This window comes from Chenopodium quinoa, unplaced genomic scaffold (genome assembly GCF_001683475.1).
Source record: "Chenopodium quinoa cultivar QQ74 unplaced genomic scaffold, ASM168347v1, whole genome shotgun sequence".
NCBI lineage: Eukaryota > Viridiplantae > Streptophyta > Magnoliopsida > Caryophyllales > Amaranthaceae > Chenopodium > Chenopodium quinoa.
The window spans coordinates 5,854,389-5,872,503 of NW_018745684.1; the positions used below are offsets into that span (position 1 = coordinate 5,854,389).

The following is an 18,115-nucleotide window of genomic DNA, read 5'->3' on the forward strand; positions in this document are numbered from 1 at the left end:
AAAAATTTCAATTCAATCCGAATTAATAATTCAGCTTGAATTCCATTGAATTTCGGTTTTATTTGAATAAAATGGATACCCCTACTTTCATTTACGTAGTACAATTAGTGCTTGTTTGGTTGGAAGATATTTCCCTTAGAAATGGAAATTCCTAGGCGATAGCTAAAATGTGTTGTGTTTGGTTAGAAATTTCCTAGGAAATGAAATTTCCAAAGGAAATGTAATTTCCAACATAACATGGGAAATAACTCACCAAGCCCCCCAAGGTGAGTTAATTCCTACAATGCATATGAAGTTATTTCCTAGGAAATACTAATTCCCATAATGTCAACCAAACACTTTTGCAAAATTTGTATGCAATTAGCAAGGGAAATAACTTCCCATGGTTTATGATTTCATGTGGGAATTTATTTCCCATGTCGAACCAAACAAGCACTAAAAATAAATTCATATGGATCGAAGTATCAAATTCTACTTCAAAACCATAAGAAATTGATATACCTCCATGTGAAAGCCTATATTAATTAGCGAGGTAAGAGAATGATGCGAGAACAATAGTCCAATATAGGTTTTCTTGAAAATTCATGGAATTTTAGAAAGCCTACACTATCGTTTAGTTATTATTAATTATTTGCCTATGGGTTTTTACCTTTCACTCGAAAGGATTTTTCCTACTTTTAAACTTTAAGAGTTTTAGTTGAAAGGATTTTTCCAATTTTTAGACTTTAAGAGTTTTAGTTATTAGGATATTTATTAGTTTATTTTATTTATGTTAGGATAGATTTAGTGGTTGATTACAAATATGATTAGGAGATATATTAGGATTAGGATTCTTAATATTCTATCTTATTAGAATATGATTATTAGTTTCTTATCTTATCTTTGTACGATTTTGCACCCTATAAATTTGAGTGCATATCAATAATGAATAATGATGAGAGATTTGTTTTGGGAATTAACCCTTTGAGCGTTGCTCGTTTGATTGTTAATCAAAAACATCACTTGTTGCTATTTTGGGTATTTTTACCCTTGACATGTGGTCCAATAGGGAGGTGACACGTGTCACTACAGGAGAGGTTCCCGGAGAACCAATCCCCTTGCTGACACGTGGCATCCCCAATGATTGGGAAGAATGGCGGCCTTTCTGGCCCAATTCCCAAGGAAGCCCACCATTCCTAGGTTTCTGTAACCTAGGATGGCGGCACGCATTTTGAGACCCTATATATAGGGAGATGTTCCCATCATGGGACACATTCAGAAATTCCCAAACACAGGTGTACATTAATTGCTGAGCATTAACTCCAGCTTTAATTACACTACTTAAGAGCTAAGGCTCGGATTTTGAGGCTATCTCAGATAGCCGGATGATCACTTCTCTCCTAAGAGGAGCCTAGTCCCCTTTACTTTCCGCTCTTTTTACATCCGAACATGTTCTAACTTGATTGTCGGAGGTGGAACTCCCACCCACAGGAGTCTCCGTTGTTTTGCAGGTACAGGCGTCCAGAGGCTAGTCTTGGTGTTGTAACTCTCCTGCAGGACATCCAAAAAACCCCGAAACATTTGGCGTCGTCTGTGGGGAGAGTACTTCTAAGATTACTTCGCAAGAGCTTGTACCACCTCATAATGAGAAACGGCCCTTGGCCGGAGTAGAGGTCTATACAGACCAACCTCTCAAGTGGCCAATGACAACTTTGGAGTCATGTGGTAGGATGCTCAAATAGGCTATTGAAATGCAAAGTCTTGAAATCACTTTCAAACCTAGGAAGGCAGTGAAGGGTCAGGCGTTTGCCGACTTCATTGTCGAAATGACAAGGCCGGATGAGCCGTAGAATCTTGACCAGGTTTGGAAAGTGTATGTAGACGGGAGCTCTACTTTGAACGACTGTGGTGCAGGGGTTATATGTCAGTCTCTCCTGAAGGGGACAAGTATGAATATGCACTATGGTTCAAGTTTCAAGCCTCAAATAATGAGGCAGAGTATGAGGCCCTACTAGCCGGTATTTGAATGTGTAAGGTGGCAGGGGCAAGAAAGGTTGACGCCTGTTCTGATTCGCAATTGATTGTTAGCCAATACCATGGTGACTATGAGGCCACCCATCCGGCTATGATAAAAAACCTGCAGGCGGTCAAAGATGAGGCTGGGACACTTGACGAATTTCACCCGAGTCAAGTGCCCACATCAGAAAACAATCAGTCAAGTGCCTAGCTCAGTGTTTTGGGAAGTCATGGAAAAGAGAAGAATTGAACATGATCCCATAGGAGTTCTTGACCGAAGCTCGACCTGGATGGATGGCATCCGGGCTTATCTGACAAAGGCACTTTGCCGGATGCCAATTCTGAAGCCGCTACATTGAAGAAACGGGCAGCAAGTTTTGAAATCCATAATGGAGAACTCTTCAAGAGGGGTTACCTCCAGCCGTTGCTGAAATGTGTTACCCTAAAATGGGGAAAAGAGGTTCTAGAGGATCTGCACTCGGACTTTTGTGCATCGCATATAGGCGGTAGGACTCTAGCAAAAAGGGTCAGGCGGCAAGGCTACTTTTGGCCCACTCTTGAGGCAGATGCCGTGGAAATGGTGAAGAGGTGTGAATGTGTGATAAATGTCAAAAATTTGGTAAACTCATACACCGTCCGGCTACTGATCTAACGGCTATCTACAGCCCAGTGTCATTCACAAAATGGGGGATGGACATTCTGGGTCCATATACGCCTGCGGACGGAGGTACATTCTAGTTGCCGTTGATTACTTCACCAAATGGGTAGAGGCAGAGGCGGTCAAGGGCATAAAGACAAAGGATGTCATCTCCTTTGTGTGGAGGAACATTATCACCCGGTTTGGGGTACCTATCTCTATGGTTTTTAACAATGGCCCTCAGTTTGAAACGCCTACCCTCAAGAGCTGGTTGGGGGATCAAGGGATCTCACATTGCTTTGCCTCAGTCGGCCGTCCCCAAGCAAACGGCCAAGTTTAAGCCTTCAACAAACTCATCTCAGACGGCATTAAGAAGAAAATTGAAAGGGTTGGCGGTGTAGGGGCAGATGAGTTGCCTCATGTCCTATGGGCCATCAGAACAACTGAAAAAGGGGCAACCGGTGAAACTCCGTTTCTCATGACATACGGTACATAAGTCGTCTTGCCTATTGAGCATTATGAACCAACTCTTCGAATCATGCTCTATGATGAAGAGCAAATTGGGAGGCCATGCGGTTAGCATTGGACTCACTTCCTAAATGTAGGGGCAATGTCGCCTTGCGTCATGAGATTTACCGTCTGAGAATGACAAGAGCCTACAATAGAAGAATACACAAATGACCCTTGAAAGTGGGGGACTTTGTGTTACGAAAAATGGAGGCAACCGGTAGGGCCAATGAACAAGGAAAGTTGACTCTCAACTGGGAAAGTTTAATTTTAAGAGTCAACTTTCCTTGTTCAATGCAAAGAAGCTTTATTTTCACTTGTTTTTTTCTTTATTTTCACTTGTTTTTTTTCTTTCTGCATATTGGCCATAAAGAAAACCTCCTGTTATTCTAACTTAGAATTAAATATTAAGAACTGTTTCAGAGACGGTCAATGACCGCTTGACGTTCATCCGGATGTTTATTGGACAACTGTTCGCTTAGGTAGGGACAAGTGCCAAGCAAACACCCGTCCAGGGGAAAAATACGCCTGTTTTACCTGATGAGCTGCATGCATATTGGCACTTAACAAAAATGCCAGAAAACAAAGTGCACATCCGTCCAGGGGCAAACTAGCCTATTGCAACCGGTTAACCGCCTGCATTCTGGTACTTAACAAAAAATGATAAAAAAAACAAAAACCCGCATACATTCAGATACTTATCAAAATTGCAAGATTTAAAAAAAAACCGCATGTATTCGGATACTTGGCAAAATTGCAAGAATTGAAATTTTGAAGCGAGAGTGGACAAATACTGACACAGCAGTCGGTAGAAAATTTCATTAAAAGCCGGCCAAAAGGCCGGGAGAGTAATTGTTAACCAAATCCCCATCCGGTGGAAAGACATAAAATACACGGCACGCAGGCCAGAAGTACAAATAGCTTAATTACTGAGCCGGGGCAGAGGTCGCATCCTTGGAAGGCGGGGCCGGAGCAGAGGTCTCCTGGACTTCCTCGTGATCCTCCTCCTCCCTCTCAGAGTCCACCTCCTCCTCCTCCTCGACGGTTGCGGCTTCCTTCTTTGGCTAGTCCTAGAAGGGCTCGGGCGCCGGCTGGTTCTCTTCCTTAGCCAGAATAGCGAGATCAACATATTTGTAAGCATGTTCCCAGGTGCTGTACTCCGCCTCTAGACTCAGGATAGACCAGGCAATCCTCATGCGGTTTTCACAGTCGTGCTCATTCTCCTCGATGAGCCGGCTCTGATCAGCCTCTAAGGTGGCTCTGAAGTTTTTCTCAGCAGCAGCCCTTTCCTTCAGCAGGCGGTCATTGTCAGCTTTTAAAGAGATGTTCTCCTTCTTGGTTTCATCCAAGGACTTGAGAGCATCGTCTTTCTTTTTCAGCTCGAGCTCAGCGTTGTCAACTGCCGCCTTCAGATTATGGATTTTGGTGTTGGCCTCATCGAGTGATTTTTGAAGCCACTTGAGGGATTCCGTCTGTTGCAAAAGCTCAGACTTAGTCTCGAGGTCATGAATAATCATTTGATACTGAGCAACATCAGACGTGTCAATAGCGACTCTTTTTGCCCGCCTTACCTCTTCCTATTTCCGGGCATACGACTTCTTCAGCCCCTCCACCCGCAGCATCGTCTGAACCGCAAAAGTGTTAAAGTGAAACATTCATACCTCGGCCAGCTAGGCCAAGATGTGATCAACATTGAACGCATGTATACCCGGGATGGCCTCTTTGTCTTCCTTGGAGACGGCCTTCAGCATGGCCTTGGAAAATTGCTGCATATCCGGCCATCGGGGAGACATATCTGCACCAAAAAGAGACGATGATAAAGCAGCATAACCGCCTCTAATAGATTGTCGGCTGCCAGAGGAACCTTCTGACTGAAGATGAGAATGAGACTTGATCCACATGGGCTAGCCAAGCTCAAGAGAGTTGTAGAATTCAGCAATACCTTGGTGAGGCGGCTGAAGGCTCAAATCGCCTGCAGCCCAAGGGGGCGGGATGCCAGACGGCGCCGCAGCAGCATCTGGCTGGGAGGCAAGGTCTACGTGTATTTGTAGACTCTTTCCTCCAACAGTCGCTCGGGAGGCCGTCTGAGCAAACGAGGTCTTCCTGGACTTGTTGCAAGAAGTCTACTCACCAGACCTTCGTTTGATGATCCTTGAAAGGGATCTAGGAGCCCTGTCTCCCTCCTAGAAAACAAGTCAGAAATTAGACATAAAGGCATAAAGCTGGGACTAGGCACAAACTATACAAACGGTTTATCACCATTTGTACACCAAGAAATAAAGCAGTAAATTGGAAGTTAAGTCAGGTGATAAATACCTTGTTTTTAGTCGCCTGCGCGGCTCTTTTCTTCTCCGCATTCTCCTTGCGGATGTCTGTGGCGGACTTAGCAGGCGTTTTGTCCACTGGAAGCATGTTAAGTGTAGTTTCTGCAAAAGAAAGCCGTCTGTTAGATCATCGAGCAAGAAAAACACAAGTTACAAAAGATAGAGACGACAAAACATAGCCGGGAAAGCTATCAACATACGTCTGTTAAATTGGGTGCTCAACCCATAAGTGGACAAAAACGCCTCGTCCCTGAAATACTCGTGTTTAGGTACCCAATTTTTGGGTACACTAATTGATTCTCCGGTTGAGAGGGTGGTGGTTGTAAGCTCAAAAAAACCCCGCCTCTATTATTTTTTCATAATCCTCATCCGGGATTTGAGGCAACTTGCACTTCTGTCCCAGAAGGTCAGGTTTTCGATTGTATGTGCGAAGTTCAAAGTTTTCCCGCTTAGTGGGGGCAGAAACCAGATAGAAGCGGGTTTTCCAGTTTGACCACTTAGAAGGTTTGTCTAGGGTCATCAGGTATTTCGGGTAGGTGGTTAAGGTGTACCATGTCCTCCACCCGCCTGGACTTCGGCTTAGATAGTGCATCTTGGCAAAGGCCTCCCAACCGGGATGGAGACCCTGCATCTCACAGGCGGCGATGTAACCCAAAATGTTAGCCCAGGAGTTTGGGGCTAACTGCCACACACCTAGGCTATATCCTCTAAGGATATCCTTTATTGCATATGAAGGGGGAAACGGAGCCCCGCCAAAAATGTCGCCTCATAGCAGCCGAAATATTTATTGGCGCCTGAATGGTCGTCATTCCAGGCTATTGTCCCAAACTCAGGCGGCACCCAGATGGTGTAACCCACACCCAGAGGACGCTTAAGTTTAACCATCTCTAGATGTCTCTCCATATTTGCCTTGTCTTTGGCAGAAATATAGATTATAAGTGGATGCCCTTTATTATTCCATGTTGGCCTCTCCTCTTCCTCACTATCCACATCCAGAGTTAGAGAGCTGCTTGAGCCAAAACCAGAGGCAGATTCACTCCCGTCTCTCTCAGAGGCACTTCCACCCGCCTCCTCCGGACCAGACACAGAGGCAGCCTCTCCTCTGTCTCCATTTTCGGACTCTAGAATCCCATCATTGGGTGTGCTGGGTGTGCCCATGGAGGATCCTCTTGCCATCTCAGCCTAATCTCCCTCAGGCGGCCCTTCTTCGGTGCTCTCCTCCCTATACTCCGGATCTACAACCGTCTTCCTAGTCCTAGCCACAGTGTCCTGTACAGACACGGAGACGGTCGGATTGGGAGATGAGCAAGAGTGATCCAGGCACCCAGATGCAGTTCCCCCCGTTCAGACTCAGCCGTACTTGGGGACCGGCCGCCCTCTAAACTACGTTGTGCCGTGTGTGCTATTGGTGAATCCATTAATGGAACAAAATGTACACAAATAGAAATATATAAAAGAGTTAAGAAGAGGTGAAGCAGTACCTATGAGATGAGCTGCGACGTAGTCAAGCGGTGATCGACTGAAATGACAGGCGGAAACTGAACAATGGCTTGCAAGATGCTCAGGCGGGGGACCGGTTGTACCCACTTGAAATGCCAAAGCTTGCTTGAAAGGTACACAAGTGGTTCTAAAGAAGAGATAACAGGATGTACCCTTTTGAAAAAGAATAACTATTTGCAAACTACCCAGTCAATGTACCGGTTGTGAGTAGAGAAATGAAAGCAGCTGCTTGCAAGGTATACAGGCGGTCGGCAGAGTTTATCTCTCTAAAAACGGATGTCTCTTTCTCTCTAGGTTTTGAAAATATCAAAAAGGGAGGGGTAAAAAATCTATTTATAGAAGGGTAATTCAGGGGGCATCCCCGTAATTTCCCTAGAATACCAACGGTTAAATACCGTCCTCCAATGGCCGCCTGACAGGTGTCACTGGTGCCACGTGACACCTGTGAGGGGCAAATGTTTTGGGTATTTTTACCCTGGACACGTGGTCCAATAGGGAGGTCACACGTGTCACTTCAGGAGAGGTTCCCGGAGAACCAATCCCCTGCTGACACGTGGCATCCCCATTGATTGGGAAGAATGGCATCTGGCCAATTCCTAAGGAAGCCCACCATTCCTAGGTTTCCGTAACCTAGGATGGCGGCACGCATTTTGAGACCCTATAAATAGGGAGATGTTCCCATCATGGGACACATTCAGAAATTCCCAAACACAGGTGTACATTAATTGATGAGCATAACTCCAGCTTTAATTACACTACTTGAAAGCTAAGGCTCGGATTTCGAGGCTATCTCAGATAGCTGGATGATCACTTCTCTCCTAAGAGGAGCCTGATCCCCTTTACTTTCCGCTCTTTTTACGTCCAAACACGTTCTAACTTGATCGTCGGAGGCGGAACTCCCACCCACAGGAGTCTCCATTGTTTTGCAGGTACATGCGTCCAGAGGCTAGTGTTGGTGTTGTAACTCTCGCGCAGGACATCCAAAAAACCCCGAAACAGTTGCGACTTGTTATCATCTTCTAGTTGCGACTAGGAAGAGACCCTCTGTTCTTGCGAGAATAAGATTACAATCGTTTTAATTTTCGTGTAATGTTTTTAGTTCTTGTTAAAATCCGAATATCCAATGTTATTATAGCTTGCGAGCCTTGTGAGAGTTTTGAGAGATCCACATCAGAGAACATGGAAAAAAACACCCCTTTTTTTTTTCTTTCTTTTTTTTCCTTTTTTTTTTAGTACTAAAAACTAAAAACATCATATCTCATATTCAACTATCATGGCTTTTTTAATAATAGAAAATATATATATGACTCAATTTGACATATCAATGGGTTACTCAATTTCTATTTCAAACTTAATTTAGTCGTACGGAGTAAAATAATCGTACTGAGTAGGATTTTGTTTAAAATGTCTAAATATGTAATTTCAATAATAAAAAAGAAAATATTTCCCCTTTTATTGAATAATTGACACATTTTACCTTTTTCACTATTTATATAGTAAGTACTAAATATGACTAAAATTACCTTATTAAAGTATGTGATTAAGGTTTCAAAAAAAGTATGTGATTAAATATTTTTCTCTTCGAATTGAAGAATCCAAATGGAATTTTATTTTTATTTTTATTTTATTTTATTATATTTTTTATTTTTAATTTTTTTTTTGTTTTCTTGAATCGAGTAATAAAATATGTTACTTCAAAAATGTTGAGGTCTAACTGATTATGTAGATATTTTAAAGGGATGCATTCATGAAACTTCATCATTTTACAGAGTACCTACATAGAAATGTTAAATGAAATTATATTGGGCTCGTGGCCAAGCTTTCAAATTTTCATTCCAAATGAGTTCGATGAATGAAAGAGAAATGTCATGTAGCAAAGTCAATTTTCTCATGTACGAAATATAGTATATTGATATAAATCCTATTTTTTGTAGAAATACTTTGTATATGTTACTTTTAGGGCATATTCTCTTCATCTTATAAAAATAAGTTTCAGGTTTAATAAGTTTAGATCAGTTTAAATAAGTTTAGATTAGTTACAATAAGGTCCAATAAGTTTAATAAGATCTAATAAGTTGAATAAGATACATCCGTCTCATAATATAGTTCTTGTTTTTAAATTTTGGAAATGCAAAATGTTGTTCTTGTTTCTATTTTTGGATAATATATAAAGATCATTATACCCTCATTTTTTTTCAACTTTATTTCATTGTACTTCCTAAATTATCTTTAAATTTTTCACTGGCCTTGTACTTTTTTCCACTTTCTCTCTCTAAGTTTTGTCTATAATTGTACTTTTTACCTTTTTTTATGTACTTCATTTACTTTCTCCTTTCTAACTTTTGTCTATAATTTTTATTTTAATTATTTTAATTTTTTTATGTATTTCATCCACTTTTGCCTCCCATTTTTTAAATACCGTGAAAAAACACAGACAAGAATTATATATTGGGACGGAGGGAGTAATAAGTTTCAAAAACTTAAATAAGGTCTAATAAGTTCTAATAAGTTCCAATAAGGGCATGTTCTGTTGACCTTATTTTCACTCATTTCAGGTCTAATAAGTTCAGATAAGTTAAGAAAAGTTCAAATTAGTGAAAATCAGGTGAATAGAACACACCCTAAGTTCAAATAATAAAGCCTAATAAGGTCCAATAAATTTTAAAAAGGTCTAATAAGTTCTATTAATTTCAATCAAGTCTAATAAGTTCAATAAGGTCTAATAAGTTCAGGTCCAATAAGGTGAACAGAACACACCCTTACAGATATTCTTCCAAGTATGGACATACAAAACTTGATACCAAAAGGATTTCTCTTTTATTTTGTTAACGGTTTACACCTATTATTACAGTCAGCATCATATCCATTATTTTTTAAGAGGATCATATCTCATATCTTATCAATAATATCACTAAGGTAACACATGTTTAATACAAAAATTAAAAGTGTATCTATCTTATCTAATTCCAAATGGCTAAAATCTCAACCTAGCTAGATACACTACTCATCGATTTAAATTTAGAACAAGCTATCACATTATCTTTATTTCTAATCAACGAAAAACCTTAAACCTTAAATTAATAACTTAATAGTTAAGTAAATTTCAATTGTCTAAACACCATTCTCAACACAAACACACTTCTCTTCCTATTGCGGAGCTAAGCTCGAATCGGATTAGATTATCGTATGGAGTCAACTTTTTTTCATCCATTGGTAACTCCATCCAAACATAACAATATGCACACTTTCTAGGTGAACAACCACCAAATGAACAAATGACACAAGGCGCACACCACATCTAAAAATGTAGTGTCCAATATCAAAGTGGTCAAATCCCAAATCAACAATAGCTCAGCTTTTCAGGGCAGTTGTTGCACCATCTTCCATACCAATAACACCATCTTCCTTTAGATATTTTTTACAACTCCCCAAAACCTGTAAATTTACAAACAAACAATTAATTTAATTAGCTAATTAATTAAATATTAAATTAGATGAATAATTTAAAAACTCACCCACTTTCGTAAATTCCGCCTCCCACCACCCACTTCCTGCCTTTTTGTAGCACCATTCTATTCCCATTTTTATTCCCCTAAAAAAAAAAATTATTTATATATGAAATCCAAACTCCCCAACTTCATTTTCTCTGCTTTCTCCCCTGTTTTTCTCCTCTTAATTCCCCTGTTTTTCTCCATTTAATTCCCCTGTTTTTTTTTTCTTCAATTTTTTTTACAATTTTTTTTTTATTTCTAAAAATGGTGAATGATTTTATGGTGTGTGTGGATAGAATAATAGCCACAGCATGTTTACATTCTTCATCTGGGAATGAATTAGAAGATGGAAATTCTGGGGTTCATGAAAAAAATGATCAGAAAAAAAATGAAAAAGAAATTAATAATAATAATAAAAAAATAATTAGTAGTTCATCTTCAAGTTGCTTGCTTCAGAAAGAGTGTAGGATTTGTCAAGAAGAAGATGATGATCACTCTTTGGAATCTCCTTGCGCTTGTAATGGTACTTTGAAGGTCTCTTCTTTTTATTCTCTCCCTTTATTTTATTTTTACAAACTAAAAATAAAGTTTTTATTTTTTAAATTTTAAATTATGAAGTTGTATTTGTTTTCTTATCTAGTTCTGATGATTTGGATAGTTGCTTATAATTGTTTTTAGTTATTTTTTTAGTATGAAAATTGTTACTTTGATTTGAGTGGTTTTTAGTTATTTATGAACTTCTTTGTTCTTTCCAAAGTTTCTGGGGTATCTTGATTTTTTTTAATTGTTTGGAAATTGATTCATCTACTTTAATTTTGCAATTTGGGCTTTTTTGATTTTGAATTTGGAATTTTCCCCTTAATTTGTTGATTTTTGTATATAAAAAAAAAAAAAAAAAAAACCTTTTTAAAAAAATACTTGAAATGAATTTATTAGTTGAATTACTAGATTTTTTTTTTTTTTTCACTAATTATTTTTTCTGACCGTTTGAAATTCTGGGCTTTCAAGCTTGAAGTTAGTCAATTCACTAATTAATTTTTTCTGTCCGTTTAAATTTCTGGGTTTTCAAGCTTGAAATTAGTTTACATTTTTGATTAATTTTAATTCCAAAAATCTAATGTTGAACTTGACCGTCTCTTTTTCATGTAGTTTATTTATGCTTATAATTTTAATTACGGAACATAATAATGAACTGTTTCATAAATCCCAAAATATCATCGCCTCTTTTTTTTAACCTTCTGGAGCTAATGAGGAATTATTTTTCTTACTTTTTTTTGCTAAATGACTTTTAAAGCCTAGCTGCTTCCGAGTCTACCTGAACGATATCCACTTGATTTTGAAGCAAAACGGAGTGGATTTAATATCTATTTTGAGTGAATATAAAATTTTAATAATATCTACTCCAAGAAGAGTATTCAGTTGTTGTTAAGGGTTGACAAATAGATTGTATGATTAACAAGTTGTGGATTATATTAAAAGTTTTCTCCGTGATCACTGGTTGTTCTCATGTGTTTAATAATGGAAGTAACCTATTAATTGCATTGTTTCTTCTGTGTTAAGCTTCCATTTTCTACTATTTTGTCCCCTCTTTTGAATAGATTAATATCAATTTGATTTGTAGCTCACCTTAAAATCATGATTACTTGTTTGCTGATCTTGTAAAATCATGATTACTTGTTTCCCACATCAATTACATTGTGTTTGGATAGTGGGGTCTCGAGGGGAGGAAGAGGGAGGGATCCATTTTTTTAATTCCATTATTCGGAAAGTAATTTGGTTAAGTTAGGGAAGTCGAGGCAAGGGAATTCTAGATGGTACTAATGTGAATCGGTTTGTTGTGAAATATGAGTGTGTTTGTCATTATTTGACGAGGATAAAGGACAATTTGATCAATGATCAATTTAGTGAATGAAATCAAATAAAAGTATAAAAGATAGAAAAAGTTTGTCACTTTGTAGTAGTATGTGTTTCCCACTTGTAAATGGAAGATAATTAATAGACTTACTTATGAAGTAATGTGGATCTATTTCCATGCCTTTTTAACAAACTAAACCTTTATTTTGAAAGCTTTGGATGGAAAGAACACCTTTTCCTTTTTGTCACTCATGAAGAGATGAGATTTCCATTTCCGCCTCCTTTTATTATTCGTCTGTTTCCCTCCAAAGTTGTTATCTGATCATAATGTAGTCTGTAAATGATTTCATCTTTTGTAAAAAAAATAAATAAATAAAATATCTCGCCTTTGTCTTTCTATTACATTTTTTGTACTTGCTGGAATGGTACTAAAATTGTTGGTCTCTTTGTAAACAGTTTGCTCATAGGAAATGCATTCAGAAATGGTGCAACAAAAAGGGCGATATCACCTGCGAGATATGCAATCAGGTCGGTATTGCTGATCTTTTTGTATTTGCTAACATGAAATGTTGCAAAATAAATGATGATTGAAAGAGCGTTTCCTGTGTTGCAGGTGTTTACACCCAATTATACGCTCCCACCAAAACCTGTCCCTGATGTCATGGCAGTTGATCTTAGGTAATACTGAATTTTGGAGACTTTGTGCAAGTGTCTTTTTCATTGGTTGTCTTTATCTTAAGAGTTGTTCAGGTCGAATGTTAAAAGAAAGTATTAGTGAATGTCCAAGTTGAATTTTCTCTTATTGTACGAGATTAATGTGCCACATTCAATCGATGCTCTTCAACATCAATTATGTCATACCAAACCAAGTTATAATACATAGTTGTTCTGCAAGAAATATGAGCATATTCTCATGCTGATCACACTATTTTTGCTGTCAGTAGTTCCATCAAACAGCGTTAGGTACAATTACTTCTTTTGGACATACATTTGGGATGTGCCGTCTATAGAAAGTTGAAACTTTTTGACTGTATTATGAAGTCAACAGACTCAACACATTCTAGATTAATGCTAATATCAGGAAGATTATGGGGTAACAAGTACCTGATGAATGAATGACAGCAGTAGGGAATGCGGTCCTGTCTAAACTAGGCAGTGGCCTTTAGGAGAGTGACTTATACCTCTAGCATCTTTTAGGTTGCTATGAAGGCTGTAGTTATTTTTAATGTTTTGTTGGGTCACATTGGATTTTTTTTTTGTTTCTTCGTCCCCCGGTTTAAGCCACTAAGCCAGTTCTTGGGTAGAATGCCATTCTCTAGTGTTCTTGGGTTTTAAATGAATGTTATTGAAGGAAAATGATTACTAGTGTTAATTAGGAGGTCCATTTCATAGGTGCTTTTCATAGCTGAACAAGGATTCTTGTGACCTTTTTTTTTTGAAAGACGGAACGACACATTGTTAAACTAAATCAAGGTCCGCCAAAGTCTGAAAACTTTGGGGGAAAGAACCCATACAAATTCGCTCAGTGTTCAAATCGGCATCCCACCTAGCCCTAAAATGGGCAACTGTATTTCTCACTCGTCTCTGCCAAAGTCTTGTGACCTTGTTGATCATTAATTAGTTAGTAAGCTATAAAAGCTTTACATTTATAATTGAATAACAGCCCAGGCCCATTGGATTATTGAGTTATTCTATTCTCCGATTAAGATGTAGATTTGGTGTCTTAGGGAGACTGAATAGTGTAGAAGCAACTATCTTTTCCAATTTTAACTGGTTAGAGGTGATGCATATTTGGACCTCCTGGGGCATGCTGTTTGTGGGATTAGTACTGAGTGGTGGTGGTGGATTTCGCCTTTGTTATCTTATAGTATTATCTAATGGTTGCCTAGGTTTTGCAAATCTTCACTCATTTTCTTTAGTGCTGTTTTGTGAGCTGCCATAATTGGAGTAAAGCCTAAATTATTGAAGCTGTTATTTATAAACTTTATCCTGTAGTTTGTCTCTTATTGCTTTGCAAGAGTTTGGTCTTTTTTTTTTTTAATATGAATTACTACTGTATTAATCTCTTAATTGCTTGCTTGGCGTATCTGTTTTTGCAGTCAAGCTTGGGGTCATCATTTTGGTTTCCCTGACCACCATCTTTTGGCTCTAGCTGCTGCTGAGCGTCAATTACTGGAATCAGAGTATGAAGATTATGCTGTTGCAAATGCTGGCAATGTCACATATTTGCGCTCAATAGCTATCATTGTATGACCCTATATTCAATGTCATGTTCTTTTATAGCCAAATTCAATTCTCGATTTTCTTTAATTTTTAAATTTGAGATATTTATGTATTGCTTTGCTTTTGCAGTTGATGTTTGTCTTGCTAATCCATCAAGTGTTGATGATTACAAGAGATTTTGGGCTGATGCAGGGGTATATGACATTTTTTCATGTAAGTTCTGTAAGATGACCGTGTCGTCCTGTTTGATCTTGTGATTTGTGGGACATGTTTTGTCTTGCTTATTTTGAATCAAGGATATGCAAGTTTAATGCTTTGCTTTAAATGGAAACTTGTTTTCTTTGAAACAATCTTGCAACTCAGATCTCGTGTGGTCCTATCATAGTATCATACTCTTTAATTGGTGGGACAGGTTTCATTGGGGTGGGAATTGACAGGTTTACATGACACTGTACTTTTAGAATGTTGAACTGAATTTTAGTTAGCTTGGCAGTATGCATTTCTGTGACTACTCAGAATCAGTGTTTCTGTTCTTGTGGTTTGGCTGTGTTATACTGTTATGGAAGCTATCATGCATACCAAAGACAAACATGTTATATGCTGTTGTGAAGTATTTACTTCTTCATGTTGTTCAAGAGATTAGGACTTAACTGTTGGTCATGCAATGCAGTATGAAGTTTCCTTCCTTCAGCTTGCTGGCTTTCTTCTTCCATGCTATGTCCTGGTCCGCTCATGGTACATTTTGTACACCAGGAGGAGGCGACAGGTTAGTTGCTTGTTTGCTTTTATTCAAGTCTTGTGGTTGAAACTTCCTGTTCTATTCCTTTTGCGGGTTGTTTCTTATTGTGGAAAAAGGAACTACTTATTGAAAGTCCCATTTTTAAATCATCTTGCTACATACCGATTTTATTTACCTTCTGCTCATAATTTTTTAATGCTCGAGGTATTTGTTTTTCTCTCAGCAATTAAAACTCCATTCTTTACACAATAAAATCATTACTTTGGTTCAGCAGTTTAATCTTTTTTGGGCAATGGAACAGTTCTCTTTGCCAGTGGGATTAAAATCTGGCATCATTACCTATTTTTTACATTTATTAACTTTTACTAGCGGAGGAAACTGCCTTGCATGTTCAAAATGAGTATTTTTTGTCTAAACGGTTGAAAATTAGGGATTTTGGTGACAGCATTGAGAGGAGGTTCCAATAATTATCTGATTGATAAGATTGACTACTGTCAGAGTTAGAGAATAAGGATGATGAAGTTAATTACCATGGTGAAGGGGTCTTTTATAAGAGCAGCAGAATTTTCTATGTTGGAGTTAAATCTTCTTCCCCTTTTTTTTATTTTCTTATATATTTTATTCAAATTGCAGAATTGCCTATGTCTTGTGGTTAGCATGATTATAGATTCTTAGTTTCTGCCTTTTATCCATCTTCTTAAGGGAACCTTGGCTTTGGGAAGAGTTTATTGGTTTAACATGGATGGCTGTCCGATAGTGACATTGCACAAAGAGAGTAGTCTTGTCTATACCAGTTTATGTCGTTTTATGCCCTAAGTGCAAGTGGAGGGATATTCCTAGTTTTACAGGATACTTGAGCAAGAGACTTCTTATTATAGCTATAATTATTGAAGTCAAATCTGTTGATGATCGACTTCTTTCCAGCATTGTTGAGGGAACTGCTGCAGAAAGATAATTAATCCATTTTGTAGTCTCGTTAACTGTTAGGGATGTAGAAGTGCGCTGTTGTCTAATTCTTCGTAGTTAGACATTTAGCAACCATTGCTGAGTTTTTCCAATCACCCTTCTGTTATCAGCTTTGATTTCTTTGTCCCTCGTGTCTTTCCTTAAAGACTATCAGCAAGAAAAAGACCTGAAACAGTTGCATCTGCTCTCCTTTCCCTCTCCCCTCGTCTCTCCTCATCTTATCTTATGTGATACCTCGCTAAATTGATATAATGAATACCAAATTTAAGTTGCTCTCTTTGATATGTTGTCCTGGGATGGCTATCATAATAAAGAGATTTACTCTGCTATCGCCTCTGTTAACTGATTAATTACAACTGACTATGCTCTTAATTTATGCTAATAGACTGAACTGCATGTGTTAGTTGCTAAATTTCCTTTCTGGTTTCAGGTCTGAGCTATCAACATTGACGAGATTTAACCAATGTCTGACTTCAGACGATTTTACTCCAACAAAGCAAGAGGTATCAACTGCATACGACTTGTTGATTCTCTACATAGCATCATCTAGATTTCGCTACCAACTTCCTGCTAGTTATCATACTGGTTTTCTACTCCTTAAATATGTAGGGCGGCACTCAAGCAAATTGTAAATGTGAAACTCGAGTGCTTTAGGCTATTAAGCTCTCCCCCCCTCTTTCTCACTTCTCCTCCCATGGTTTTCATGTCAATCTTTTGAGGACATCATAAAATGATGTCAGGGTTCTTTGTAAATGTTGCGGAAAATGTGAATTATCGGAAAGCCTAGTGATACTATGACGAATATTTGAAAATGCCCATTGTGGCCAATTCAAAATTGAAATCCAAAAATCAAGGTTTGGATATTTGTTGTCTTTGTTTTTTCTACGAGTGCCTTGCATTCTATCAAAAGCTTGTTGTGGAGTTTATCTGTTTATCTAATCCGATTCAAGAAGTGATTTCATGTTTTGTTTGTCTTGTACCTAAGTCGGGTGTCTAAGGCTCTAAGCTTTGGCACTTTAGTAGTTTGATGTGCATGGTACGCCAAATGAATATTAACAATAAACAACGATAATTCGTGACTAAGGCCGGTTATATGTGCGAAGGGCGACCACAAGTCATTACAAGTATTTTGGGCACAATTGTGATTTGTGAATGAACTCTTTGTTGTGAGTTTGAGGCCGGGGTTATAAACTGAGAGTAATCACTAGTAAAAAGCCTAAGGGAGCTATAAGCGTATCATCAACATTAGAGGATTTTTTTTTTTTTTTTTTTTTTTTTTTTTTTTTTTTTTTTTTTTTTTAAATGGAAAGGTACACAAGAAGGTTAGAACAATCTTCTCTATAAATTGTAGACTACCTTGTCTAAAGAAAAAAAAAGAGAGAATTTTCTATCAACAAACGGATCAATAACTTTGTGTATTATGTGCGATTTGCTTCTTTGTGAATATAACAAGAACAAGATTTAATGGAGAAGGCAAGCAACTTCTTTGACATTCATAAGCAGCTAAATCTTCCAAGGGTTTGAGCCTTACATTGCAAAATATTAATAATTTACACAATTTTTTGTATGCGGCATGTTGTACCGTGCGGCAGGGGTTACTCGAGTTGTCGGGGTTACTCGAGTTACTCGGTCAGGGGTTACTTGAGATGCTCCTGACCGAGTAACCCCTCAAGTAACCTCTGACCAAGTAACCCCTCGAGTAATCCATGACCGAACCCCTGACCGAATAACCCTTCAAGTAAACCCCTAATTGAGTACCCCTTACCTTGACTGAACCCTCAAGTAACCCCCAACCGAGTAACTCCTGATCGAACTCCTTAAGTAACTCAGACCGAATTAATCGAGTAACCCCTAACCGAACTCCTTAAAGAACTCCTAA

The 18,115-nt window shown here is 38.3% G+C and overlaps 1 protein-coding gene across 1 annotated transcript; it reads left to right on the forward strand.

The window, feature by feature from the left end:
* Positions 1 to 10,310: 10,310 nt before the first annotated feature.
* On the forward strand, positions 10,311 to 17,106 carry LOC110717435. Its single transcript, XM_021896133.1, has 7 exons — positions 10,311 to 10,988; positions 12,765 to 12,836; positions 12,922 to 12,986; positions 14,408 to 14,555; positions 14,661 to 14,744; positions 15,202 to 15,297; positions 16,667 to 17,106. Exons 1-7 carry the CDS (start codon positions 10,719 to 10,721, stop codon positions 16,670 to 16,672), a joined length of 741 nt encoding a protein of 246 aa, XP_021751825.1. The 5' UTR covers positions 10,311 to 10,718; the 3' UTR covers positions 16,673 to 17,106.
* The last annotated feature ends 1,009 nt before the right edge of the window (positions 17,107 to 18,115 follow it).

Excerpts from the sequence above, each read along its gene's own strand:
- LOC110717435 (XM_021896133.1), top strand. The coding sequence starts at position 10,719 with ATGGTGAATGATTTTATGGTGTGTGTGGATAGAATAATAGCCACAGCA. Across the intron at positions 10,989-12,764 it reads CTTGTAATGGTACTTTGAAG|TTTGCTCATAGGAAATGCAT; the intron begins GTCTCTTCTTTT and ends CTTTGTAAACAG. Across the intron at positions 14,556-14,660 it reads TGCGCTCAATAGCTATCATT|TTGATGTTTGTCTTGCTAAT; the intron begins GTATGACCCTAT and ends TTGCTTTTGCAG.